The sequence below is a fragment of the Nicotiana tomentosiformis genome, chromosome 5 (assembly GCF_000390325.3).
Source record: "Nicotiana tomentosiformis chromosome 5, ASM39032v3, whole genome shotgun sequence".
In the NCBI taxonomy this organism is placed as follows: Eukaryota; Viridiplantae; Streptophyta; class Magnoliopsida; order Solanales; family Solanaceae; genus Nicotiana; species Nicotiana tomentosiformis.
The window spans coordinates 87,474,780-87,502,759 of NC_090816.1; the positions used below are offsets into that span (position 1 = coordinate 87,474,780).

Sequence of the window (27,980 nt, forward strand, 5' to 3'; positions counted from 1 at the left end):
CACAAGTTCTAAAAACTATAACAAATATCCAACAGTACCATTATCAATAACATTCATTATATTATCGTAAACTATAGTCCTGAACATAAATAAATTTGATACAAAATTATCATTTTTATAATAAACTTCATGATACACTATCAGATGACCGAGAAGATGAAGCAACATCGTTACAAAATAATAAATTGTGGGCTCTTTTATAAAATACAAAAGTTTGGGGTAATTTTTAAAAAATATAATAGTGATATTTTGGCTCAAAACCAGCTATTGAGCTGATTTTGGGATTTGGGACTTGGCCAAAATGTAGGCAAAATCTATGGCCAAACATGTGTTTGCCAAATAAAACTCAAGTTTATTTTGGCAAAATTTATGGCCAAACGGGTCCTTAGGTTATGGTTTAGACCTTACCCCATGTAAGAAACTTGAAGAACATCCTTGAATTCTCCCAATCTCAAACTTTCAAGATGAGAAAAACTCCAACAACATTAATAGCCAAAAATGCCCAGCTGTTCTATCTCGTTTCTTATGCCAAATGATCCCAAAACTCGCTTTTGATGCCTCCAATAGATTCCTCATGAAATTCCAGTCAAATTAAGCTTTTGAGTCACTCCATTTGACTTTATAATGAAGGAGATATGTTGGTTTCAATATTTGGAAAGAGTGCATATTTTAAAATACGAATTCAGTGGTAATTTCGTAATTAATTTGAAAAATCTGACAACCTAATTCTTAGTAAAATGACCATAAATTTCTCATACGATGTCGAAACTTGATGATTTAAGTTGCTATGGCTCCAAAATTACGATACATAATAATGATTTAGTCAACATACGAATCAAAGGCTGTTTGATCAATATGGTAACCTTTATGCTCAAATCGACGTCAAAATCGAAAACAATCACCATACAACTCAAACTTATCCAAAACTCATCGAAATTTAACCAAACTTTGCGGACATGTCCAAAATCATCATACAAATTTATTGGAATAATTAAAACCCGATTCCGAGTCTGTTTACCCAAAAGTCATACCTTGGTAAACTCTTCCAACTTAAAACTTCTAAAATGACAATCATTCTTCCAAATCAATCCCAAACTGCTTGAAAATCGAAAACAACCATACACACAAGTCATAATATATAATATGAAGCTACTCAAAGTCTCAAACCTCTAAATGGAACGCTAAAGCTCAAAACGACAGGTCGGGGTCGTTGGAGGATACCAGCCACATGATGAGAGATTGTCCCAAACTCCAAGCGGTTATACCTTACGGAGTGCCCAGGGTATGGGTTCCACTCCAGTTGTCGCTACACCCATACAACCAGCTAGATATGGGAGATGGGAGGGTAGAGGGCATCCTAAAGAGGGAAACCATCCCCGTTGTTATGATTTTCCTGGTAGGGTTGGGGCTGCTGCACCAAATGATGTCTCTACAGGTATGGTTTCGGCTCGTTATAGAGATGCACCCGTTTTATTTTGATCCAATTCTATTTATTGGTATGAGTCCTCCTATCTTGCTTCACATATGGTTGTGTTTCGTGGTTCTTGTACTATGTTTGGGTGTCTGCACTAGTTAGAAGATTTTATTGTGATAGCCCGTGTCTATCATTATGGTTTGGTCGCTATTGAGGGTTATGAGGTTAGGAAGACTTTCTATTACTTATACGGTAGGTTTTGATGTGATTTCTGGGTGGTTTGACCTCGACTTGTGATTTAGGTGCTTTACAGGTATGGGAAGTTGGTTATGTGTTGTGATATTATTATACGGGATTGAGTTAGTAGACGGTTTTTAGTTGTCAGGATGTTTATCTTACTTGTGACTCCGAGTGGAGGATGTGGACCTTTTGTCCTTTGTGGATATGTGTGTTTGGACCGGGCTATGTGCCGCGGTGGGGTTATGTTAGGGTAAGATTCGTTATGGTTGTTATGTGTGTCATGCTTCTTCATTTGTGAAATGGATTCATAGTATGGTACCAATGGGGAGTTGTACTTGTTTGGCTTTTTATAGTTCTCTCATATGTTTCTCTCTCTATATTCAGTCATATTTGAGTTGTGCTTGTTGGGTTTGGATTATGAGGTATGTGCCCAGGTGGCGTATGGTGTGGCTTGTTGGTCGGGTGAGTAGTTATAAGTTTCACATAGTTCTTACATCATTAGCAGTGTTATGAAGGTCTGGGATAAGGTTCTAGTCATTATGAGGCTATTTACCGGTACCAGATTTGGTAATGGGGCAGCTATTGTGGTCAGAGTTGTCGTTATGGACATATGGGTGATATATTACATCCTGTGGTTATACCGTGTGGATTTATGTATGAGCTATTACAACTGATTGAGGTTGATACAGTGTGTTTATGTGAGAATCAGGTCTTTGGTGGATGTTGAAATTTGGTTATAAGGCTTGTCGGTATGTGTGGAAGGAATAATCTTCGGTTGAGATGGTGTTATTGGGCTTATGTGGATTGGGGTGGCGTGGGATCACCTGTGTGTATGTGTATGGTGAGTTTGTACAGTGATGTGATGGCTTTGTAATGATTCTTGGCATGTTTGAGGACGAACGCTTGTTTAAGAGGGGGAGAATGTAATGACAATGATCAGTCATTTTGAGCATTAGTATTCCGTTCGGTGATTTGAGTTCTTGAGTGGCTTCATATTGTGTATTATGACTTGCGTGCATGGTTGGTTTCGAATTTCGAGTGATTCAAGAGTAATTTGGAAGAATAATTCTCATTTTAGAAATTTAAATTGGAAATATTGATCGAGGTTTGACTTTTGTGAAAATGACCCCGGAACGGTATTTTGATGGCTCCGATAGATTCATATCGTGATTTTGGACTTGGGCATGTGCCCGAAATTGAATTAGAAGGTTCCTAGGTTGATTTGGCTTATTTTGCCGAAAGTTGGCAATTTGAAGGTTTAGAAATTATTTAGGTTTGACCGTATGTTGACTTTACGGATATCGGGTTCGGATTTTGATTTTGGGACTTGAAATAAGTCTATTTTGTTATTTGGAACTTGTCTGCAAAATTGGTGTCATTTCGAGTTAGTTTGATTGGAATCAGACGCGTGGTTATGTTTTTAGAAGTTTTTGAAGTTCATTGTGATTTTCATGTGTTTTGATATCTAATTCTTGGTTCCAGATGTTATTTTGGTGTTTTGATTACGCGAGCGAGTTCGTATATTATTTTTAGACTTGTGTGGATATTTGGTGTGGAGTCTCGTGGGCTTGGGTGAGTTTCAGACGCATTTCAGAGAGTTGAGAGAGTTCAGAGTTTTGCGGGTGCTTCATGTCTCGCAAATGCAAGCCAATGATCGCATTTGAAAACCTTACAAATAAAAAGTAAAGTACGTGATAATTATATAAAAATATAGGGTAAATGATAAAATAAGAGTATTTAGTAAATCAGGAAAGGCTATAAGAGAAAAAAATAAGGTAATGACGCGACCACACCAAATTGATCATTACAAATTTAATGATACATATAATAAAATTTAAATAATAATCAAAATAAATATTGTATTTAAAGTAACAATCTATTTATATATAATAGGAGAGGCAAAGACAACATATTAAGCCAAGTGACAACGTAATAAGAATCCACTTGGCAATTTTATGACAAAATTAGTTAGGTTAGGTAATAATTAGTTTCTTTTTGAATTTAAATTTTAATAAAATTACATTATGCATTATTTATTATTAATAATTAGTTACTCTTTTCTAATTTTAATTTAAATACAGAAGAAAAGTCAAATTTGAATTTGAAATAATTACAAGCACCATAGTTAAAATCTATCTATATATAATAGGAGAGGCAAAGACACCATATTAAGCCAAGTCACAACATAATAAGAATCCACTTGGCAATTTTAGGATAAAGTTAGTTAGGTTAGGTAATAATTAGTTTTTTTTTAATTTAAATTTTAATAAAATTAGATTATGCATTATTTATTATTAATAATTAGTTACTCTTTTTTAATTTTAATTTAAATCTATCTATATATAATAGGAGAGGCAAAGACACCATATTAAGCCAAGTGGCAGCATAATAAGAATTCACTTGGCAATTTTAGGACAAAGTTAGTTAGGTTAGGTAATAATTAGTTTTTTTTTTAAATTTAAATTTTAATAAAATTAGATTATGTATTATTTATTATTAATAATTAGTTACTCTTTTTTAATTTTAATTTAAATGTAGAAGAAAAGTCTAATTTAAATTTGAAATAATTACAAGCAACATAGTTAAAAATAAAATAGAAAAAAGTCTAATTATTTATTTCATATAATGTAGAAAACATTTATCTATATATAATAGGAGAGGCAAAGACACCATATTAAGCCAAGTGACAACATAATAAGAATCCATTTAGCAATTTTAGGATAAAGCTAGTTAGGTTAGGTAATAATTAGTTTCTTTTTTAATTTAAATTTTAATAAAATTACATTATGCATTATTTATTATTAATAATTAGTTACTCTTTTTTAATTTTAATTTAAATGTAGAAGAAAAGTCTAATTTGAATTTGAAATAATTACAAGAAACATAGTTAAAAATAAAATAAAATAAAAGTCTAATTGCTTATTTCATATAATGTAGAAAATATATTCTAAAAATATTGATACATTTACACAAATAAAAAAGAACATATATTTTGGACGAAGTAAAAAATGTAAATATCAAAACTTTATTTTGAAAATAAAACAGAAGAAAAGTCTAATTGCTTATTCCATATAATGTAGAAAAAAACAATCAAAAAATTGATACATTTTTAATAAAATAATAAAATTCATATATTTTGGATGAAGTAAGGAATCTATATTATCTATGTTATACTAAAGGATGTGTATATATATATTATCTATATATAATAAAAGAAAAGGCAAAGATATCATATTAAGCAAGTGACAGCATAATAAAAAGTAACTTAGCGGACAAAAAAATATTATTCATAAGATTAAGGGGCCGTTTGGATTGACTTAAAAAAATGACTTTTAAGTTAAGTGCTTAAAAGCACTTTATAAGTGTTGGAACTTGTTTTATAAATAAGCAGTTACGTGTTTGGATAAAAGTGCTGAAACTTAAAACAAACTGATGAAGTGTTTGGTAAACAAGTGCCGGTAAATACTTTTTCTTGTTAAAATGACTGAAATATCCTTAAAGTTGTTAATATTATAAAGAAGATGATGACTATAATATTATATTTTCCGTTCATAACTTCAAATTCAGGGGTAACACGTAAATTTATTGAATGATTTGATTTTAGAATATAGTTACACCAATTAAAAAAAAAGGAAGGATTCAACGACCAAAAACCGAAGCAAAAAGAATAATATTTATAAAATATTGGAATGTATCAAATATTATTTAAAAAATTATTGTTTGCTTCACGTTAAGAACTTTAAGAAATTAACAAATATTGGAGAATGGAGAAGAAAAAAAATAGTATGTTGTAGGGTTTTTACTTAGAGGTAATTTTGGGATTAAGAAAAATTATAAGGGATAAGAATGTAATATTCTTGGTCAAAGCAATATGGCTTTTAAGCCAATTTAAAAAAAATTATGTTTTCTAACTTATTGATTTTAACTTTTTTTTAAAATAGATTTTAATTTTTTTTAAGTCATTTTTTGATTGACAAACATTTACACAAGTTAATAACTGTTTAAAAGTGGCCCATCCATGCTCTAAGCTAGCTGTGAAGATAGTAGAATATATTGTTCGCGTAACAAGCGGGTATAAATACTACTACAAATAATAACCACCATCCAACAAGCATTAGATTACAACTTTGCTGTCTATTCATAGGAATCAGAAAACCACTGCCTACTCTGAAGCCTTTTTGTGGAAACCCTAACAGAAACTCTCAATCGTCTCAACAATGGCGTCTGAAGAATCCGAAGTCCCTCAAATAAACCAATCCCAAGAAGAAGAAGGCAGCAATCAAGGTAAAAAACTCTCCAAAAAAGAAGCCGCAAAGCTCGAACGCCAGCGCAAACGTCAAGAGGCTGCTGCATCTGCTGCCACCGCTGCCTTATCCGCTGTCTCCGTTGACGAAGGACCGGACCCGCTTGCAGGCAACTACGGAGACGTTCTGCTCAACGACCTGCAATCCAAGGTGGTGTCCGGTCGCCAATGGACCAAAGTCGAGTTACTTGCTCCGGAAATGAGGGACCAGGTGGTCCTGATTCGGGGTAGGGTTCAGACGATCCGGCCCGTTGGGAAGAAGATAGCTTTCGTTGTCGTGAGGGAACGAGGTTTCACAGTGCAGTGCGTGTTGACGGTAAAGCCGGAGTTGGTGAGTGCGCATATGGTGAAATTCGCAACAAGTTTGAGCAAAGAGTCCATTGTTGATGTTGAAGGTGTTGTTACTGTCCCGGAGAAGCCAATTACGGGTGCCACTCAACAACAGGTATGTACAGTACATGTGTATATGTTGAATTATTGTTTGTTCTTTTTGTCTACGGATGATAAATTTGACTCATTTTGTAACTGAATCAGATAGAGATTTAATTCATGTTTTTGACCATAGTAAGTTAAAGTTGAGCACTTAGGTGTGTTTGGTATTGCGAAAATATTTTCCTTCATATTACTGTGCAGTGTTTTGCTACTTGCCCCACAGACTATTTTCCACCAATAGGGAAAATGACTTGTATCACTTGCGGACGTCATTTCCCTTTACAAACAGCTCAATTCTTAATTGCAAAAAATTTGATTCATGTTTTGACCATAGTAAAGTAAAGTTGAGCACTTAGGTGTGTATGGTAATGCAAAATATTTACCTTCATATTGTTGTGCAGTGTTTTGCTACTTGCTCAACGGACTATTTTCCGCCAATAGGGAAAGTGACTTGTATCACTTGTGGACGTCATTTCCCTTTACAAATAGCTCAATTCTTAACTGCAAAATATTTGATTCATTCAGCATCTCGGCTTTGTTCTCAACTCGTAATACAACTACAACTTCAGCTCAATCGCAAACAAGTGGGGGTGGGCTATATGACTACTTACTGTCCATGTTTCCATTTAAATTCATTTCAGACAAATACTTTACAAATAAAAATAAGATGTACGACAAGCTCTCTATATTTTCAACAAGCATATAAATCTCTAGCAACGCCAAAGGACTCCACACATGTCATATGTTTTCACAACTACACATAATTATTGTTGTGAGCTTTTAATACTTAAAAATGTCATCAAAAGTATCTCTATGGAGTTCATTTTCTACTCCTTGTAGGATTACCATATATTACATTTCTTTAATACCCAACCAAACATTAGAAAATCTTCCAGAAAACAGGCTTCACAAGGTAAAACATTTTCCACGAAAATCATTTCCCATGGGGGAAAAAGTTCCTCTATAACAAATGGACTAGTGTAACTTTAGGAAGGTTAGACAACTATTTTGGGATAAGAGGGAGTTTTTGAACAGTGTCCAATTTAAGTAGGTAAATCATAGTTCTATCCTTTTATGTTCTTAGCTTACAATTTCTGGTATATTGTCTAAACAATAGAAGATTCTTAATGTTGTGATGCACGGAGTCTTTTAATTTTTATATATGTTCATTGTTGTTTTATGGTTCTCAACTTATTATAACTTCTGTGGTTGTTCTAGGTGGAAGTTCAGATAAGCAAACTTTATTGTGTCAACAAGGCTGTGCCAACACTGCCAATTAATATCGAGGATGCTGCTAGAAGCGAGGTGGAGATAGAACAAGCGTTAGAGGTATTATGTTCTTTTTCTCCTGTAATGTGTCATGTTTGGTTAATGAACTTCACCATTCATATCTTTTAGAAAGATCTTGTTCGGAAAAGGTCATTAGTATATTTTAGTATGCAACAAATTCTGAAAATGGAAGACGGTCTGTGTGGGTAGTGGAATTATTTTCTGCTAACTTCTCTATATGAAATGCAGAAAGGAGAGCAGCTTGTTCGTGTAAATCAGGATACTCGTTTGAACTACAGAATTCTAGATATGCGCACACCTGCAAATCAAGGGATCTTCCGCATCCAATGTCAAGTTGAAAATGTTCGTTACGGAGTCCTTTTGTGTTTATTTCTTTAGAAAAAGAGAAAAATGTTATCCTGTATTGACATCCACACATACTCAACAAAAAAAAGGGACACTCGCACACATCCAATTCTGTTTATATGAATAATTTTGCTTTGTGCTTGCTTGTGTCACGTCCTTTTTACATATTCTCATGTTTTGCTTCTTTTTAAAGGTCTTCTTATGATAATTTGAGATTGAAAACTAGTAACCTAATATTTTTTCTTTGAGTTGGATCTACACAAACAAATATGTAGGTTTTTTACAAACCTCTCTCCATTATATTCAAAAATATTCTCTGTAATATTTTCTGGAGACAATGGGCTCCAGTTCGAATTTCCTTTGTTTGTACATTTTGATCATCTTTCTAATATTCTTTGGATATAAGCAAGTCAGAACCTCTATAATTGCATTTAGAAACTGCTGTTAGACTTGATTTCAGCTCCTTTCTGGAGTTAATAAAGAAACACTTGATAAATAAAGCAAAGAAATAGTTCAGTAGATTATTTTCTACATTTATGTTGTGTCCATCACCAAATATAGCATAAAGAGCTAATCTCTCTCCTGCGGAAGTGCAGATATTTAGGCAGTTTTTGCTGTCTGAAGGTTTTGTTGGAATCCATACCCCAAAATTGATTGGAGGGTCTAGTGAAGGTGGTTCAGCTGTATTCAGACTGGATTACAAAGGGCAACCTGCATGTCTGGCACAGTCACCTCAGCTTCACAAACAAATGGCAATATGTGGTGATTTTGGCCGTGTGTTTGAAATTGGTCCCGTCTTTAGAGCAGAAGATTCTTTCACACACAGACATCTGTGTGAGTTTACAGGTCTTGATGTCGAAATGGAGATTAAAGAACACTATTCAGAGGTATGACATACTGGATTTATATGTTCTAAAGTTGCTAGTAGCTTGACCTTAATGTTTACTTGTGCAGGTCATGGATATTGTTGACCGCTTATTTGTGACAATATTTGATAGTTTGAATGACAAATGCAAAAAGGAACTGGAAGCCATTGGAAGGCAATATCCTTTTGAACCTTTGAAGGTAATTGAGATGGATTTGAATGATTAGTATGCTGCTTATGGTTAGTTAAGCTTCCACAAATAGGAGTGTTCAATGGAATTCCCTTGTTTATTTGTGGCGAAAGGGGACTTTCTTCCGTTAGCTTTCAGTTATCTTATTTCACTATCACTTTCTTCAGAGGGACTAACTACTTATTATTGAAAATGCAGTATTTTCGGGGAGATAAAAAGACCTTACGGCTTACTTTTGAAGAGGGAGTTCAAATGTTGAAGGTAAATGTTTGTTGCAGAAATTGGTTGTCTGGCAACGCGAAGGATATTTACTTTTGACCAGTGATGTAATGTTTAAGACAACAGTCAAACATGCTATTATTATTGTTTTGGTGCTAAAGGTCCTTTTGATGAAGAGTTTGTGCACCAGAGGTGCAGTAGCAAAATAAAGTAGGAAATTGAATAGAATCCTCAGAATAAAGCTATGGACAATGGACTATCACTAAGAAAGAGTTAGAAAGTTTAAAGTAAATCCTTGGATACTACACCTGCATGCACTTAGTTCCCATGTCAATTGCATGTCATATTGTCATAATGGGGAAAACATAGTTCCAGAGAATCTAGGAAACTTCACAGTGGAGAAGGAGATGATATTCTGGCGATTTCCTTTTTTTCCCTGCAACTCATTGACATCTGCGGATGTAGGAAAAGTTTTCTTCAAAAGAAGAATGTATCTGTTTGGTTTTGCCTTGAAAAATTCTGTCCTTTTCAGCCTCGTCTGTTGAACATTTATTTGCTTTAAATTTCATAAGCTCCATATTTGCTGGTTAGCTTCTATAATGAATTGCAAGTAGTTGTGGGTGGATCGCTTGTCCATGTCTGCTTCCTATCTCCATAACCACCTAAGTTGTTTGGACTCTTCACTTTCGGTGCAACAACTATGTCGACACAACATGGGTGTGTGTGGGGGTGTGGGATTCGTACTGAATGTGGTCAACCGATTTTTGGTATTTTGACCAAAATTAATAAAGAAACTCGGGATAGATACAATGATTTCTAAAATCAAAACAAAAGCTAGGGTGAAATTGAAAAAAATGGAATACCTTGTATATGAAAATTTTGATGTCAGTACTTTTCTCTTTATCTCCTTCTCGGATCTCCTCTTGATCATTATTTCTCCTTCTTGGAATACATTGTAATTTTTCACATGATGTCTAATAATTTAGACATTTTTATAACTATTTAGATATTTGATATTTGAATTATTTTTAGCCAAATCCTTGCACCCGTATCTATACATGGATCCGTACCCCCGTATCTTAAAATTTAGATCACGACGGATCCGACCTCTAGATACGCACCCGTATCGGACACCTGCATCCGAGTCCGGGTAACTTAGATAACCACCAAGGAGAAGGTTCTGCATGTGCTTTCTTAGATCCCTATCCTCCCATTCCTAGTTCCCTCCAGGCTTAGGTCCATTTTCTAGTCTATAAGGATTTTGAATGGACCATCCTCTTCCTCCTAGCAGGAAACTACAGCTGCATTTGGAAAATATTATTACCGCTAATTTGTGCATTATGAACTGATAACTTGTAAGTAGGGATGCTGTTGAGTAAACCATACATGTTACCTTAAATTTGATTGACATGCATTGTCTCTTCAATGTAACTATCCTTCTTTTAAGGGTGTAATAAATATGTATATGACAGTTAATTCACCATACAGTTTGGGGTTCTGGTAAAAGAAGTAAGATCCCCCAAGTTAGTGTAACAAATGTGTGAGGACAGTTAATCCACATAATTTAGGGTTCTGGCTGAAGAACTAAAAGTTGGTACATCTTCAACTAAGAAATTCTTGTTCTTCGCAAGGTGTATTTGGAGATCTTAGATTGCTATCCTTCAATTTTGATATTGATTTTCTGTTGCATCGTCTGAAATTAATAGTAATTTGGAGATCTTAGATTGCTATCCTTCAATTTTGATATTGATTTTCTGTTGCATCGGCAGAAAATAATAGTATCTCTGGCAATCGATAATGTGAAGAAACCATTGGAGTATTCAAGATTTATTGGCCTGAAACAATAAGAAACCCCAATTACTAATCTTTAAGAAAATTAAGAAAGAACGATAAGGAACCCCGATATTCTGATCTGGGCGTGCAAATACTCGGGCATTCTTCTAGTAAAAGTGGAAGAATTGCAGCTTTTCCTTCCCTCAACCCTTTTTGTGAAGGAAGATGCCTTCAGTCAATTGAATGCTATTGTGGCTGTCACAAAAATGTTTTGACAGTATTGTAGTCACACCAAACAGCCTGTACGTGGGTCAGTATAACATCACTTGGTGCTTCTTTTAAAGGGTTAGGATTCCATTATTTAACTTCATCAGTAAGAAGTTAAATGATTAGTCATATGAAAAGAGAAAGTTCAATCACCTAGCTAGAGTTAGGAGCTTGTGCATACTGCATAGAGAAATCCTATCACATAAGTGAATATTGAATTTTTTTATTCTTTGCTTTCCTTTCTTTTGGATAATTGGTTGAACTGGAACTGAGGAAGCTTCACGAGATCTCATGTCTGCTTATGCCTCAGGCATGCAATCAAGAGTATTTATTAGTTATTACTTAACCTTTTAATGTTGTTCTGCTATTACAGGAAGCTGGTATTGAAGTCGATCCTTTTGGGGACCTAAATACAGAATCAGAAAGAAAGCTGGGCCAGCTTGTTGCAAAGAAGTATTTATCATTTCCATCTCCCAAAATCTAAACTTCCTTCCCCACCTTTCTGTTCTTAATTCTCTGCATGATATTCGTGATGGTATTGGTCTAATTTTCTGTTTTTCCTTGTTGTTCTAGGTATGGAACTGAATTTTATATACTTCACAAATATCCCTTGGCAGTTCGTCCATTCTATACTATGCCATGTTATGATAATCCAGCTTACAGTAATTCTTTTGATGTCTTCATTAGAGGTATGTTAACTTTTTTATTTCAGTATTTTGCGAAGATGGATTCTTTTTTCCTTCCAAAAACAATCTAGTTTGGTATAGTGTGTTTTATCTTCTTCTTTCCTAAAAATGGAAACAGATCTCATATTTCCAGTTTTTCTCTAGTTCTTTATGCTGACAGGAGGAGCTTTCTTTATTCCATTTCTATTTTGTTGGTTATAGTTCACATTTTGTTTTTCTTGGCAAAATGAGATGCAATTACTCAGTAAATATTCCTCTCTTTTCTGAGTGTGTTATTATCCTTTTGTCAGGTAGGAATTCTTTGTTGAGGACATAATTGAGTAAATAAAAGTGTGCTTTGTCTAACAACTGAAGCTTTTATATGAGATGGTCACACAATTTAAACATGGTATCAGAGCATGATCAACCGTGCTTTTTATTTATTAATTGAAATTGATATTTTTCCTTGAGGGAAAATGATTTTCACACATGTCTGACATCTCCACACACTGTTTGTGGGGCTTCCTTTTCGTGATTCTGTTAGCTTCTTGTCTGCAAGTGCCTCAATTTATGCTAGCTGTCTAGCTCTATGTTTTGTGAATTCAGTAGGCGTTTGGATGTACATATTATTTGCAAATAATTGCAACTTAGTGTTTGTTTTACAATTCTATACATTACTTATTTCAACTTCAACTTGAATAGAGAATATTGAAGTTGAAAAACTTATTTGAGGAGTATTTCAAGTGAGATAATGGTTCATTCACAAAATTTCGGCTTCTTTTCGTAGTGAAGTTTTATGTCCAAGTACAATTTCAACTTCCAAATATTCTGTTTCAATTTCAACTTTAAATAGTGTTTTATCTACTTCAACCAAATATTGTCCAAATGAGCCTCAATTAGAACATTAAAGAAAATGACTGCAATTTCTGATGTGGAGATGGGTTTCCTGCCAAAACACAAGCTACTTGCAGTGTGCTTGGAGAGTTTGGTGACATTTTTCCATTGCCTTTTATCAGGGGAAGAAATTATCTCCGGAGCTCAGCGTGTCCATGTACCTGAGTTCTTGGCAAAACGTGCTGAAGAATGTGGAATTGATGTGAAGACAATATCAACATATATTGATTCTTTCCGGTACTTTTCTTGGCTTATCAATTTTCCCCTTACTATTAGATTTCTTTCATAACTGGTTTAGTCAACTCACGTTAATCTTATTTTGCTAAACTTCTTGGAATTGTTGTCATCTGGTAAATTCAAGCTGTGACTAACTGCTCTAATTGTTCTCTAAATTTTGACATCCGCCCCAATTACACTTGATAAGCTCATTCTCAGTTGACTGAAATTTAGTAACTAATTTTTTTCCCGCATGTTAAAGATATGGTGCTCCTCCTCATGGTGGATTTGGAGTCGGACTGGAGCGTGTGGTGATGCTTTTCTGCGCGCTCAACAATATTCGCAAGACATCACTTTTCCCTCGTGACCCACAAAGGATTGCCCCCTGATTCCTATATTCATCGCTAGACATGCTCTAAGTTTACCGTCATTTATGAGGCACGAACATTGTAGTTCGAAGAGAATTAACAAAATGCCATGATTGTTCATGAACCCCTCCCTCGCCTGATTTTGGGGCTATGGAAGAAAAATGAATCAACTTATATCCATTGAAGTACTCGATTTTGACCTTGCTTGCTTTTGACGAAATTCCATGAGTATATCAGTTAATACGTTTTGAATAATTTGTTTTAACTTGGTTATCACCTTGCTTTCTGGGATGTGCTCCTGTCGTGTTGATGCACAGACAACTATAATTGTGGGGGAGGGAGAAAGGGAAAGAGTAAAGCAATTGATTTACCCAGCAATGTTTATATTTTAAGGCATTTGTATCAAAAGCTCCCATATTTAATTAATTCAAATTCGCACGTTACACTAAAGGTTATGTTTTTTTTAAATGATTTTTTTTGGTAAATTAGATTTATACCAAATTTTATAACAAGTTATCTATTTATATTATAAATGTTTTTTTTGGTAATATACCAAATTAAAAGTGAGCAGGTTCACAGCTCAAAAAGAACAAAATTAATGCCAGCATACTCTATATAACCTCACCTAACAAATTTCTGAGTACTATTAAAACTAGGATAAAAGTTCCTTTCTCTAAATAGTCGATAAAGAATATTATAAATAGAATAATGCAATATTTTCTAAATTATAATAAATTTTAAATTATAATTAAAAAAATATTTTATTAACGACAATCAAAATTCTTTTATTATATAGACGATAAAGAATAAGAGAGAAATGGAACATATAAAATAATCATAAAAAATAGCATTAGATTTTCAAAAAAATTGTAAAAAGATATTCTAGTTATAACGTTAATTAACTTAAATAAAAATCAATAATAAAATATTAAATTATTTAAACTATAGGTAAAATACTCGGTTAAAAAATATTATATATAATATAAAAAGGTGCTTGCGTAAATGGATGATTGAAAATGTGAAAGGCAAAATAGATATGGCATATGTAGAATAAGAAAGGAGAATATCTATTGTTTAAAGTTTATTTAAAGTTTAAAGTTGAGGAAAGAGTTCGACTTTTAAAAGGGTGTAAATAATGTAATTGTACTGATTAAACACGAGGTTTTGACCAATATTGTCCCTTATCTTTGAGGGTAGGTTTATTTTGGTCCCTCAAATATAACCTTGAACATATTTAGTCCCTTAAGTATGCTAAAGTGGAGCATCTTTAGTCTCACTGACAGAGGTTTTGACCAATATTGTACCTTATCTTTGAGGGTAGGTCTATTTTGGTCCCTCAAATATAACCATGAGCATATTTAGTCAGGGTAGGTCTATTTTGGTCCCTCAAATATAACCATGAGCATATTTAGTCCCTTAAGTATGCTAAAGTGGAGCACCTTTAGTCTCACTGACACAATATATTCAAAAACTAACGATGTTACCCAACTCTAATTCATAAAGCAAATCTTCTGCTCTAAAGCAAAATGTTTCCTCTCATTTTATTGGATAACGCAAATTATCACTTTAATTCCTCATTTTTAGATAATGTCTTCTAAAATTTTGATCTTGAATATATCCCATTATGTGCCAGTTTTCAATGAGAAAATGACACTGTATAACCGCTGTTAAAATAATAGCCGAAAAATATATAAAATTTGTATATATATATATATATATATATATATATTTCTTTTTAATTTTTTTTGTATGTTAATATACAAAAAATATACCAACTTTATATGCTTATTCCGCTACCAGATGTAAATAGTTTTTGGCACGGGATAAAAATGATAATACAACCTGGTTATTCGTTTGCTTCAATAATATGCCTAGAAGTGATCCTGACAGCTCTATTTTTTTTCAAATTTTAACTTTTCTTTTTGGAAAAATCAACCGAAATTTTTAAATGTATATATATACACAAAACAATTTGCAAATTTTATATATTTTTTCGGCTATTATTTTAACAGCGGTTATACATTGTCATTTTCTCATTGAAAACTGGCACAAAATGGGATATATTCAAGATCAAAATTTTAGAAGGTATTATCTAAAAATGAGGAATTAAAGTGATAATTTGCGTTATCCAATAAAATGAGAGGAAACATTTTGCTTTATAGCAGAAGATTTGCTTTATGAATCAGAGTTGGGTAACAGTGTTAGTTTTTGAATATATTGTGTGAGTGAGACTAAAGGTCTCAGAGTTATATTTGAGGGACCAAAATAGACCTACTCTCAAAAATAAGGGACAATATTGGTCAAAACCTCTGTCAGTGAAACTAAAGATACTCCACTTTAGCATACTTAAGGAACTAAATATGCTAAGTATTATATTTGAAGGACCAAAATAGACATGCCCGATAAGAAACAATATTGGTCAAAACTTCGATTAAACACACCCATGAAAAAAAGAGCATAAGTTTTGGAAATTATAGATTAGTCCCAAAGTTCTTCCTTAATCCTTACATAGACAAGAAGAGAATTCGAGACCTCTTATCCTTTTGCTAGGCAAACAGATACAGCTTAGCCATGGAGGGTATGGTTCAAAGTTCAGTGCCTCAATATTCGAAGCCATTCCACAGCTTAACCAGAAGAAACCCAACAGTGGTAACATCAGTTCGAATAACAGCAATACATAGCGGGAGAAGACTGAGAATTCCACAACAGAGCAGCAGCTCTCACTCATTTCTGCCTTCCATTTCTTCTCCAAAGGGTATCTACTTCTTTCTTCTGCTTTTTACTCCAAAAAGGGCACTGCAATTAGTGGGTCTTCCTTCTTTTCCTTTTCCTTTTGCTATTTAACTTAACAGTAATTGTCAGTCTTGAATTGTTAGGCTGCCACCTTGTTTCTGACAAATATACTTGTTTTGGGGCCTTATATTTGGTTAGTATTTTGTACTTATCCGGAAAAAGGAAAAGAAATTTTTGCCTACTGTTTGGTGTTTTCATGAATTCAGTTGAAGGTGGAACAGTTTCTTTTGCAACGCCTGAGGTGGGAGTTAGCAATACTGAAACGCGTGAATGGGCCATGCAAGGTAAAGCTGTACTATTTACCATGATGCTAAATTGTTGTCTTCCGTGTCTCGAAGAAATAGTATAATGAATTGTTGAGTTTTTCTTCCAATAAATTTGATAAGAAATTATTGGGTTGTTATAGTGACATTAATGATTTAGGTGTATTCTGAACTTTGTTAGATCTTCTTGCAGTTTGTTTTTATGTGTCTTGTCTGCATTTTGACCGAACTACTAAGTTGAGATGTAATGTTTGAACTATGAAAACAAAAGATTATGTGTAATATGAAGTATTTATGCTTAGCTGATTCTAGCAGTTTACTTCTGCAGTATCTTCTGCAAATGTAATGATTGCATGGCTGTGCATTTGTAACATTATGAGAATATGGCCTAGAAGAAATTAAAAACTTGAAACCTTACCTATTAGCAGGACATTACGTATTCAGACATAACAACAACAACAACAACAAACTCAAGTATAATCACACAAGTGGGGTCCACATATTCACACATACTATGCTACTTTAAAACTTGAGATTTTTCATCATTTGAAATATGATTAACACGCTCTCTTGAAGTATCTGTAGACAAGAATCCTTCAAACTTACCCGAATAAACATATCCAGTAATGCCAACCAGCGAAGTATATCCTGACCCCTTGTTTTGTTTCTTTAGTTCCGAAGCCTGTCTCAATTCCCCCCCATAATAATCTTATACTCAACTCCTTACTGGAAAAAGGAAGTGAGGGTTAAAAGGTCGTATATGGAGAATGAGGCAAGCTGTAATCCATGAAACCTGTGCAAAAAAGTTCAACATCAAGGAAATGGACGGTTCTATTCTCATATTTGTAATCAGTTTTACGTTTCTTTGACATTATAAGTATCAAAATTTGGTGGATTCATAGCTTTCTTTGGTAAAAACGATTGCAACTGTAATATTGCTTTGGAACCGTTGCCATATTCCCAGCAAACCTTCACAGGAAAAAAGGGATTTGTTAACTAATTGAAAGAAATGGAATGCAAGGGACCTTAGTAATATTAATCTGAAGGTGGCGGCATAGGGGGTGCTAAAGCTAGATTCTGGGGCTCATTTATAACAAAGAGGATGTCACACATGAATTTAATTAAGGTAGGAGGATTACGATTGGCGAGGGTGGCAAAACGAGAAAGTGTCTGAAAATTGAAATGGATTAAGTAGGTGGAGATGAATAATGGAGAGTCGAATCTACAACAACAACAACAACAGACCCAATGTAATCCCGCAAGTGGAGCCTGGGGAGGGTAGTGTGTACGCAGCCTTACCCCTGTCTTTTGAAGGTAGAGAGGCTGATTTCGATGGACCCTCGGCTCAGGAAAAGCAGAGAGTCGAATCTCTGTTTTCTTTGTTTTTGATAGGGTCAGGTGTCTGTATTTTGGCATATGGATGCACCTCACTGGTCTGATTGTAATTCTTTTTGTACTTAGAATCCAACTGGGTTTTTTATTTTTCGAAATGAAATTTAGTTTGACATTTGAAATATTTCCACTGGAACTTCCTTCTGAATCGCGTGTAGGGAAGGGGCTCGTTTTAGTCATCTTTGAATGAAATTCACTTTTATCGAAATTCGAAGTTCAAATTTTGTGGATAGGAAGTAGCTTTCTGCAGTCACAATTTTCTGACTAGCACTCAAAATCTTTGTGCTATCTTCTGCTGAAGTGTGAATGTTTTGTGGAGTATTTGGCTCATTATATGTCGTTTACAATATTATGAAGTTGGACTGTTCTCACTGTTTATTTGCTTACAGATTTCTATACTTTAAGGAAGGATGTAGAGACCGTCTTCGAGCGTGTTGAAGAGATTAGAGCTGCTGCTGGTCTGAAGCAACTTCAACATGATCTTGCAGCTTTAGAAGCAGCAGCAGCTGATAGCTCTCTCTGGGATAATCGTGCTAAAGCTCAGGAAACACTTCAAGCTTTAACTGATTACAAAGACAAATTAAAGCTTCTCCATGACTTCAAGACACAGGTACCTACACTTTTCCCCCAAAGAGCGCGCACTGGTTTGAAGTTGTTATTTTTTGTTTTTGGTGACGTATCTTTTGTACTAGATTAATCTTACACTGGAGTTCCTATATTATCTTGCGAGGTGCATGCCAACTTTAACTTTGGTTTGTCCTGTCCGTAAATGGTCAATGGTTCAAGGACATTTAACAATCGAGTGGTTACCAATCTTATGATGTACTTGTAGAATTTCCTTTCATTTCTTGTTAATACCTCCTTGTTTCTGTCCAAAGTTTGGATGGTAAACTAAAAATCAAAGAGGAAGGTATAGTGCAGACAGTTGTCTACTTTTGGTTCCCTTTGATACCCATTTCAACAATTTGCAAATCTTCGATCTGTTTGTTGCTCTTTTAGAATTTCTCCCGGTCCTCTAAAACATCTCAGGTATCTCACCACTTGTTTGGATATACATGCATAATCCACAGTGTCAATACGACAGACTATGACAAATTCAGGAATTCGCACTTCCACAGGCTGATGATGCAGAAACAATTATTAAGCTCACTGAGGAGATGGACTCTATTGACTCAGGGCTTCTTCAGGAGGCTGCTGGTATCATAAAGGAATTGAACAAGGCACTGGATCGTTATGAGTTGACTCAACTTCTTTCAGGCCCCTATGATAAAGAAGCAGCTGTGGTTACTATCACAGCTGGTGCAGGGGGCACTGATGCACAGGTAATGCTGGATCTGATTGCTAGGGACTAGAGTTATTGATTGCATATGGACCCCAATGATTAAAATTTCATATTCGTTCACATTTTTCATGAATATCATCATGGTTTTTCACTCGAAGCGGTGAGGCAGTATCCCATATACTTCCTGCTATGCGAAAGGGTTCTTTTTCATTTTAGCTGATTACGATAATGCAGTAATGGTCATTTATAAAAACCAGAATACAGTCTTAGGTGCCTTGCTGCAATGTAGAAATCCATTCTTTGCTGTGAGCATTAACTATCATTGTCCATATAGATTTCAACTCAGTGTGTTTTCTCTGTTTAAAAGCCTTCATATATGGTTGAACAGGCGACTTAAACGTTTTGGAGTTGCATTTTGATCAGAGGGAGATTCTCAAATAAAGCATGATATGACTTATATTATTAATCTTCACTTGTAAAAAAAAAAAAATAGAATGATAAGATATGATGTAGAGTACACATGATTGGTGCTCTATTTTTGCTTTAAAACCTTGTCCTGCTCTTTCTCATTATAGGTCTCTGCTCCTTATATTTTCTGCTAGTCCTCCTGTTTTATCATAGTTTCACGTCTTTAAAACTTGCGAAATCACTGTGTTACAGTTTTCTTTACTTTTTTTGTGGCTCTTTTACATTAGAATATTTTTGATTAATTCCAGTGCAGGATTGGGCTGATATGCTTCTCAGGATGTATGTGAGATGGGGAGAAAAGCAGCGGTATAAGACGAAAGTTGTTGAGAAGTCTATGGGAGAAGAAGCTGGGATCAAGTCAGCCACTATTGAAATTGAAGGACGGTATGCATATGGTTACTTGTCAGGGGAGAAAGGAACTCACAGGATTGTTCGACAGTCTCCTTTCAACTCTAAAGGCCTTCGTCAGGTTATAAATCTTTATGTTTTCATAATACTGCTCTGGGATTCCTTATATTCTCTACTTTCTAGATTCTCACATAGATATGGAAGACTTACTATGAGTTTGAGTGTGCTACTTCAAAATAAAAGCACCTAGGAATGGTAATCATAGAAATCTTGTTGCTTCACAAATGAGTTATGGGAAATAAAATTATATCCTTTATACTTAATTATAGCACCCTAGTTTGCTATCACTACATATCTTGCACTATTATTACTTGCTATCAGTACTTCTTTCATCTTCTCTTTTGCTATCTTGGATTTAGTTTTCTAATTATCCTGTATTGTTATTACTTGCTATCGGTGCTTCTTCCATCTTTTCTCTAGCCGAGGGTCTACCGGAAACAGTCTCTCTGCCCTTGCGGGGTAGGGGTAAGGTTGCGTACATCCTACTCTCTCTAAACCCCACTTGTGGGAATATACTGGGTTGTTATTGTTGTTACTTAATTATAGCACCAAGTGAGCTTGTTATTAAATTCAACGTGATCCAACAGTCCAAGCATATACTATCCTTGTGGTTTGCTCCATTTTAGAATAATTCTCCCTTTTCCTAAAGTGTAAGTATCAATTTGCCAAGTGGATACCTTCTGAGCATAACTTCTAAGAGTTAGTTGTGAAAAAAGAGAAAGGGTGATTCTCCATATCTGATATCTTCCTAGAAATCAGACTACTAGTCTTGAAACCATTTGATAGTTGGTATTACAGAGAAAAAGAAAACAGAGTGATCTTTTTATTTTTGATATTGAATTGTTAGTTCAGTGAAAAGTGAAATCCGAGAATAAATTCTGGATCATAATAACATTCTATAAAAGATACCAACAGAATCGGAATAAGCATTTAAGCATGTTTAAGAAGTCCCATTCAGTAATTGTTTTCTGATGGAATAGTACTTAAGATGTTAATTATATATATATATATATATATATATATATATATATATATATATATATATTAGTAGTAGTAGTGAAATAAAATTATCAAAGTAATGGTTGGAAGGTATTGAACTATCGGAGAAGGTCCAAATATACCCCTGTACTTTCGAAAATGGTCTAAGAATACCCCCGTTATACTATTGGGCTATCTATACCCGTGCAGTAATACTTTGGGTTCAAATATACCCCTCATTTAAACGGAGGGACACGTGTCATCGTCTTATTGGCCAATTCTAAATATCTCCTAATTAATTAAAAATACCCATTATTCATACCCGAAAAACAATTTTATAAAACAATTTTTTTTTTGTAAAAACTGGAAAAAACTGATATTTTTTTCACTAAAAACTAAAAAAAGGAAAATATTTATTTTTTCATTTTTTACAAAAAAAATCTGCTTTAAAAAAAACTTTCTAAAACAATGCTTTTGTAAAAACTGAAAAACAATTTTCTAAAGCAATTAAAAACGGAAAAAAACTGATTTTTTTTTTTACTAAAAACTGAAAAAATCGAAAATATTTTTTTCCAGTTTTTAGAAAAACATTGCTTTAAAAAAAACTGAAAAATAATTTATAAAGCAATTATTTTTGTAAAAACTAAAAAACAAAAACTGATACGCAATTTTCTAAAGCAATATTTTTGTAAAACCTGAAAAAACAAATATTTTCTTTTTTTTCAGTTTTTAGTTTTAAAAAATCAGTTTTTTTCAGTTTTTAATTGCTTTAGAAAATTATTTTTCAGTTTTGTTATCCAGTTTTTACAAAAACATTGTTTTAAAAAATAATTTTCAGTTTTTTTTGAAGAAGTATTTTTGTAAAAATTAAAAAAAAAATATTTTCGTTTTTTTCAGTTTTTAGTAAAAAAAAATCAGTTTTTTTCCAGTTTTTACAAAAAAAAAAATTGCTTTATAAAATTGTTTTTCGGGTATGGATAATGGGTATTTTTAATTAATTAGGAGATATTTAGAATTGGCCAATAAGACGATGACAGGTGTCCCTCCGTTAAATGAGGGGTATATTTGAACCCAAAGTATGACTGCAGGGGTATAAATAACCCAATAGTATAACGAGGGATATTCTTAGACCATTTTCGAAAGTACAGGGGTATATTTGGACCTTCTCTGGTAGGGAAAATATTACATCAAAGTTGAATGATTTGATAAATTTGAATTCTTGAAAGTTGTAGATGGTGCCAAACATTTTGGAACGTTCTAAAGAAAGTTCATATGAATAGGAACGGTGGGAGTATATCAAGAGTAAATTATCTGCATAAGCTAGAGCAAAGTTGCTGCATCTGAGAATTAGGAAGCCATCTCTAATGGGAGAAAATGGTTATGCTTGCTTCTTTATGGTACTAGTTATCTCACTGTATAATAAGATGAAGTTGAGAGAAAAATTTCAGAGCATGATAAAAAAACAAAGAGAACTCTGATGAATCTGGAGAGAGTGGGAGAAAATGGTTTCGTTTGATCTTTATGGTTCGAAGCAAGAGCATGTAATTGTTCTCTTACGCTTCTGAAGTGGGAGAAAATGGTTCCATTTGCTCTTTTATGGTCCAAAGAGCAAGAGCATGTATGGGGTAGTTGTATTAATTGAGCTAAAGTAGAAAGTATTGGTGGTTCGATCAACTCGTTTCATGATTTTTTTCCAGTTTTTGTATTTTTATTTTCTGAGGACATCTTCTTCCTGTAACTGTGGTAGACTAATGGTCATTCTGTGGTCACTTTGGAGCTTTTCCCCCTCCCCTCGCTTGTGTGGTGAGGTTCATTGCTAAAAGTAGTGATTTGTGTTGAAAAGTCGAAATCCCTTCTTTACCTTAAATGGTCACATAATGATGCAGATTTTTTCCTGAAATTGACCTTCTCTTATCTATTTGAAAATATCTCTTATTTTTCTTGGGAAAAGGATCTGGTACCCAAAAAAAAGTCATCCCTGATGGAGTAAAATGAGCTTTGATATTATTCAAAATAGGCTCATGTTGATTTTTTCATGCCCCAAATCCAGAGGGCCGCATGATCGGCACCTGGCGTCTCCATCCCCCACCGAGCGAACCAATTAGCATTTCCGTCCGAATGCACCGAGCAATATATGGTCCAGTTATCCCAGTATCTTCGTAATAAATTAGCACGAACAAAATATGCATTTATACTGAAATACGACCCATTGGGGTTAAATAATACGGACGGCCATCAATACTTATACATAACATCCACAGTGTGTCATGAGCCTCTATGGACAACAAAAGAAAAAGATTGATGCTGGGGACGCTTCCTGGCCAGATAGGCCACCACTGAACATGAAGTGTGGTTCACCAAAAGAAGTCTGGGATGGGCGATGATTCTAACTTTCTCCTAGTCACGAATGGTCCTATCCTTGTAAGAGAAAAATAGACAAAAGTCTCCAATCATGAGAGGAATGAGTTTCCTGGCATGCACTTAGGGCGAAGACATCAAGGTTTCTTTTAATTTCCTCATACTTTTTTCCCATGAGCATGGTTTTGGGCTAGCTTACCAACCTCAAGAGGAGGATTCCTTTTTATTTTGAGAAATGGTTCCATTTGCGCTAAAGATGCAGCATACTTTCAACGCTGAATTCTATGGTAGGACTAATGATATTTCTTTTGCTTAAGGCTAGGCGTATAAATAGGTTTCTGGATCTCGAAATTTGTTTAATTTCTCTGATTCTTCGTGAGCACAACATGTACTCTGTAAGTCTCATACCTCCTTCTCCAAAAGGTAGGATCATATATGTTCCATAGCTTTTCAAATATTTCATAAGTTTTGATATTCATGATTGAATCAGTCTTTGAAATCAGAGTTGGTTCTTAGGCATAGCAATTCATATTCTTCAGCAATTTCACCTAAGCTTTTCATTCTGGTTCGCCATTTATGTGATGATCGACCCAACCACCCGATCGACAAAGCTCAAACTCAAATCAATTTAGTTTCAGCACATCTTTCTCATGGTGGACAAGCTAGCCTCCCTCTTGCCTTAGCGTATCACAATCTTTCTTACCATGTCCTTTGCACAGCAGATGAGCCAACCTCCCGTTTGCCAGGTCCTTCATCTGTCGGTTTCACCATAATCTCTTAACGTCGAACGATCCATCCTCTTGCCCATCAGGGCTTATATCAGTCTATCTCACATCGCACCAGCACATAGGGCAGCAGTTTTTACAGTAATTCACTGATCATGATAGATTTTTTTTTTAATAACGGTGGTTTCCGGGCTAGCTTGCGCGCACTTCGACCTCCATCGGGTACCTGCTACCTCCTACCAGCAGGCATAAAGAAGTCTAAAATCTACCCCGAATATGATATAACCTTGGTGCCCGCATATACGCTCGTCACCTCGCATATACGTCGCACCCCCAAACACATAGCATGTAGCATATAATTTCATTTTTAGAAAATATTCCCTCAAGTCGAGGTTAAGCAAGTTCTTACCTTATCCGGGCTAGTCTTCTACCCCAAATTATGCTTTTTCCTTTGTTATTGACCTCCAATTGCCCAAAACCTAGCCAAGTAGCATCAAGGAAGTCAAACAATGCTAAAGGAAACAATCCCAGTCAATAGCCAAATTCCATAACTCTCTGTCCCCCAAAGTTTAGACATATGGGAAGAAATAACCTTGTGATTTTTGTCTCCGCTAGGATTCGAACCCGAGACTTCACAGTTTTCTACCCGCAAAGATTTATATTTCATGAATATCATTTCTAACTGTGTAATATCATCAACAGTTTGTATTCCATTTCAGAACATATCAGTTGAGTCCTAAAGTAGCTCGATCAATGCATAGTCACAAACCTGGTGAGACGCAATCTCGCTTGTGTGGACGAGCGTGTGTCCACTTTTGAAACCATACCTTTAAAATGTATGTAACATGTACTTCTGGGAAAAGCCTTAAAGAAAGATTAGGTCTCCACTTATCTCAACCTTGACCAGTGTTAACAAAGGCGAAAAGCGCAAAAAAGCTCTAAGGTCTGTTGGGGCTTTAAGCGCAAATAAAGCGTGGGCTTTAATGAAAAAAGGCGCAACTGGAGAAAAAGTAAAAATATGTATATGTAGTCTAAGACTAATGATTATAAGCATGAATAACAAATATATGGACAAAGAAATTGAAAAAAATTTACGATAAAGTGAAATATCAATTGTTTAATGATGCCTTTTCAGGATTACACTCATTGTCAAGTAAAAGTATGCCTATGAGCCTTGATGCGATACTAAAGCGCCCACAGAGTGAGGCGAAGCGCTCAACATGTTTTGAGCCTCGCTTCAGGGCTTAAGTGCGCCTTTGACAACACTGACCTTGACACGTTTCTGACGTTCAATTGACCCAACTTGTCTTCAACGGATAAATCTACACATTTACAGTAAACATGTCACTCACAGACCTCCATACATGGTCTCGGGTGATATCTCAAGTCACCCGCACCATTTCCATGTTATCTATAGGGTATTCGTGCCACTTATGGTCTTACAAGACTGATTAACATACCCATCCATTGTTCATCATATTTCAACACGCAGCTACCACCATTAATTGTTTCTAATTTCAATAAAATCATAGATACGCTTTATAAATGCTATACTCATACTCCAGTACATTATCTAACGAGATTCAGACAAGTGTTACCTTTTTGGTAGTCAATCTCGCTTTTGCTCCTTTTTAGAAGATATTCTAGAACCTTGAGATTCTAAGAAAACCCTAGTGTTTGCTTATTAGATCCTCATTTATGGGTCATAAATAGGCCAAATGCTCATAAATGTACGATGGAAACTCTCGGACAGATGCCTAGATTCTCGGTTTTTTGTCTTTGGGAACAAGAATCCCATTTTTTCCTATTTATAGTCCAGACTTCTAGGTCTTGGTCACTGTATCACTAGTTACATATTCACTTGTAGACCATTCCTTTAAATATTCACTCTATAGCGCTGTTGTCACATCAAGGAATCACTATTCCCGCTTGTCCCACGCGTCCAGCTGCGACCAACATTAATTTGTTACCTAGTTTCCTGATCGTCCGAGCCTGATGCTCACCTAGAGTCGTCCGCTCATGATACACCCACATCACCCATGGTCAAGTGTCACTGAGACTCGAGCTTGCTCAAAATTTCGCGGGCACTACAGGTTTTAACAAAATACTCCCTCCGATTTTGTTTGACTGGACATGGATTTTATAATAAAAATTTGAATTGGTGAAAGTTATGAAGTTGCATCGAATATTTTTATTAGTGAATGGCTTCAAATATATTGGGGTGTGCCAAAATGGACAGATGTTGTATAAATCTGAATGAGGGGGCTTTTTTAATAGATTGTTTGAATTATTCTTGTTTCTCTATTTGTGAAAGTTCCCAATGTATCATTGTGTGAAAAATGAGCAATGTATCATTGTTTCGTTGACCTCTTTATCTGATTTCACCGTGCATCTTAGTCTATCTTTGTACCAAATATTTCTTCTCATTGACATACATTGGACAATATGTAAATCTTTGAACTGGCCACTGTGCAGACAAGCTTCTCAGGTGTTGAGATTATGCCTCTTCTTCCTGAAGACTCATTGGATGTTGAAATTCCTGAAGAAGACTTGGATATCAGCTTTACAAGAGCAGGTGGAAAAGGAGGTCAAAATGTTAACAAGGTTGAGACTGCAGTTCGCATCACTCATATTCCCACTGGTGTAGCTGTTCGCTGTACAGGTTCTTCTTTGATACCCTGTTTCTCTATATATTATGTGCACATCTGTAGCGAAAAATTTTGTTCCGACTTTCAGAGGGGGTACCTTTTTTGGGTCTAGTGAATAAATGTTTGATCTTTGTGGCGTACATTGACAGATGGACTCAGAGAGATTAGAGTTGTAAAATCGTTATACACGACGCTACCTTTGATCTTAGCTCGTTGTCTTTTTTCTCACTTCCCATCTTTTTGCCTCTTTCCCTTGCAAGATTTAAAAACTATGGCAAAGATCATTTTTCTTGTCTGAGTTTCTCGCTGTCAAGTAGTTTCTGAAGTACTATTAATTGCAAAACTCTATTATAATATTCTAGCTGCTACTGGAGTAGACATGGCATATTCGTGGAAGAACAATACACATCTTCAGAATATTCAATACAAATTAAATAAAAATAAACAGTTACAAACGAGATCTAATGCAAGGAATAGATCAAAGTCGACTTCTCCCCCCCAAATGTATAGCTTATACTACTGGCTTGAGATGAGCTTAAATGGAGCAACATTGTCAATGAGGGTTCATATAGCCGATCTCAACTCGTTTGGGGTTGAGGCGTAGTTGTTATATAGCTTATACTGGTTTTCAATGTCACCATTGCAGAGGAGAGGTCACAGCTAGCAAATAAGATCAAAGCGCTAAGCCGATTGAAGGCTAAACTGTTGGTGATTGCTGAGGAGCAAAGGGCATCTGAAATAAAGCAAATAAGAGGAGATGCAGTGAAGGCTGAATGGGGACAGCAAATAAGAAACTATGTGTTTCATCCTTACAAGCTAGTGAAAGATGTAAGGACTGGTTATGAAACTTCTGACATCACTTCTGTGATGGATGGTGACTTAGATCCTTTTATTAAGTCCTACCTTAAGCACAAGTACAGTTTGGCAGCAAACACTAGTGTAGTTAGTTGATTTTGTTGTACATTAAATACACTATGTAAAAGAAAAGTTGGAAAGAAAATTCTGTAAAATAAAACTAGCTAGGCTCCAAACGCAACATGATCTTTTATTTTATTTTTTTCCATTTTGGTTTCAAAAGAAGATTCTTTATGTTATTATAGCTTATATTGGTGTATGGTTGTGCCTGAGGTGAAATAAATGCCTTCAAAAAGGTCCAAGTTCTTCCCCTTTCTGCTTTTGTTTTT

General features: G+C 34.9%; 2 protein-coding genes across 2 annotated transcripts; both read left to right on the top strand.

Annotated features, from left to right (window-relative positions):
• The first annotated feature begins 5,752 nt into the window (after positions 1-5,752).
• On the top strand, positions 5,753-13,701 carry LOC104094622 (aspartate--tRNA ligase 2, cytoplasmic-like). Its single transcript, XM_009600589.4, has 10 exons — positions 5,753-6,402; positions 7,608-7,718; positions 7,908-8,021; positions 8,621-8,911; positions 8,979-9,089; positions 9,278-9,340; positions 11,712-11,791; positions 11,912-12,027; positions 13,020-13,134; positions 13,376-13,701. Exons 1-10 carry the CDS (start codon positions 5,872-5,874, stop codon positions 13,500-13,502), a joined length of 1,659 nt encoding a protein of 552 aa, XP_009598884.1. The 5' UTR covers positions 5,753-5,871; the 3' UTR covers positions 13,503-13,701.
• Positions 13,702-15,984: 2,283 nt separating this feature from the next.
• LOC104094621 (peptide chain release factor PrfB1, chloroplastic) lies at positions 15,985-27,962 on the top strand. Its single transcript, XM_009600587.4, has 7 exons — positions 15,985-16,236; positions 16,481-16,558; positions 18,319-18,539; positions 19,048-19,251; positions 19,933-20,148; positions 26,624-26,810; positions 27,443-27,962. Exons 1-7 carry the CDS (start codon positions 16,053-16,055, stop codon positions 27,745-27,747), a joined length of 1,395 nt encoding a protein of 464 aa, XP_009598882.1. The 5' UTR covers positions 15,985-16,052; the 3' UTR covers positions 27,748-27,962.
• The last annotated feature ends 18 nt before the right edge of the window (positions 27,963-27,980 follow it).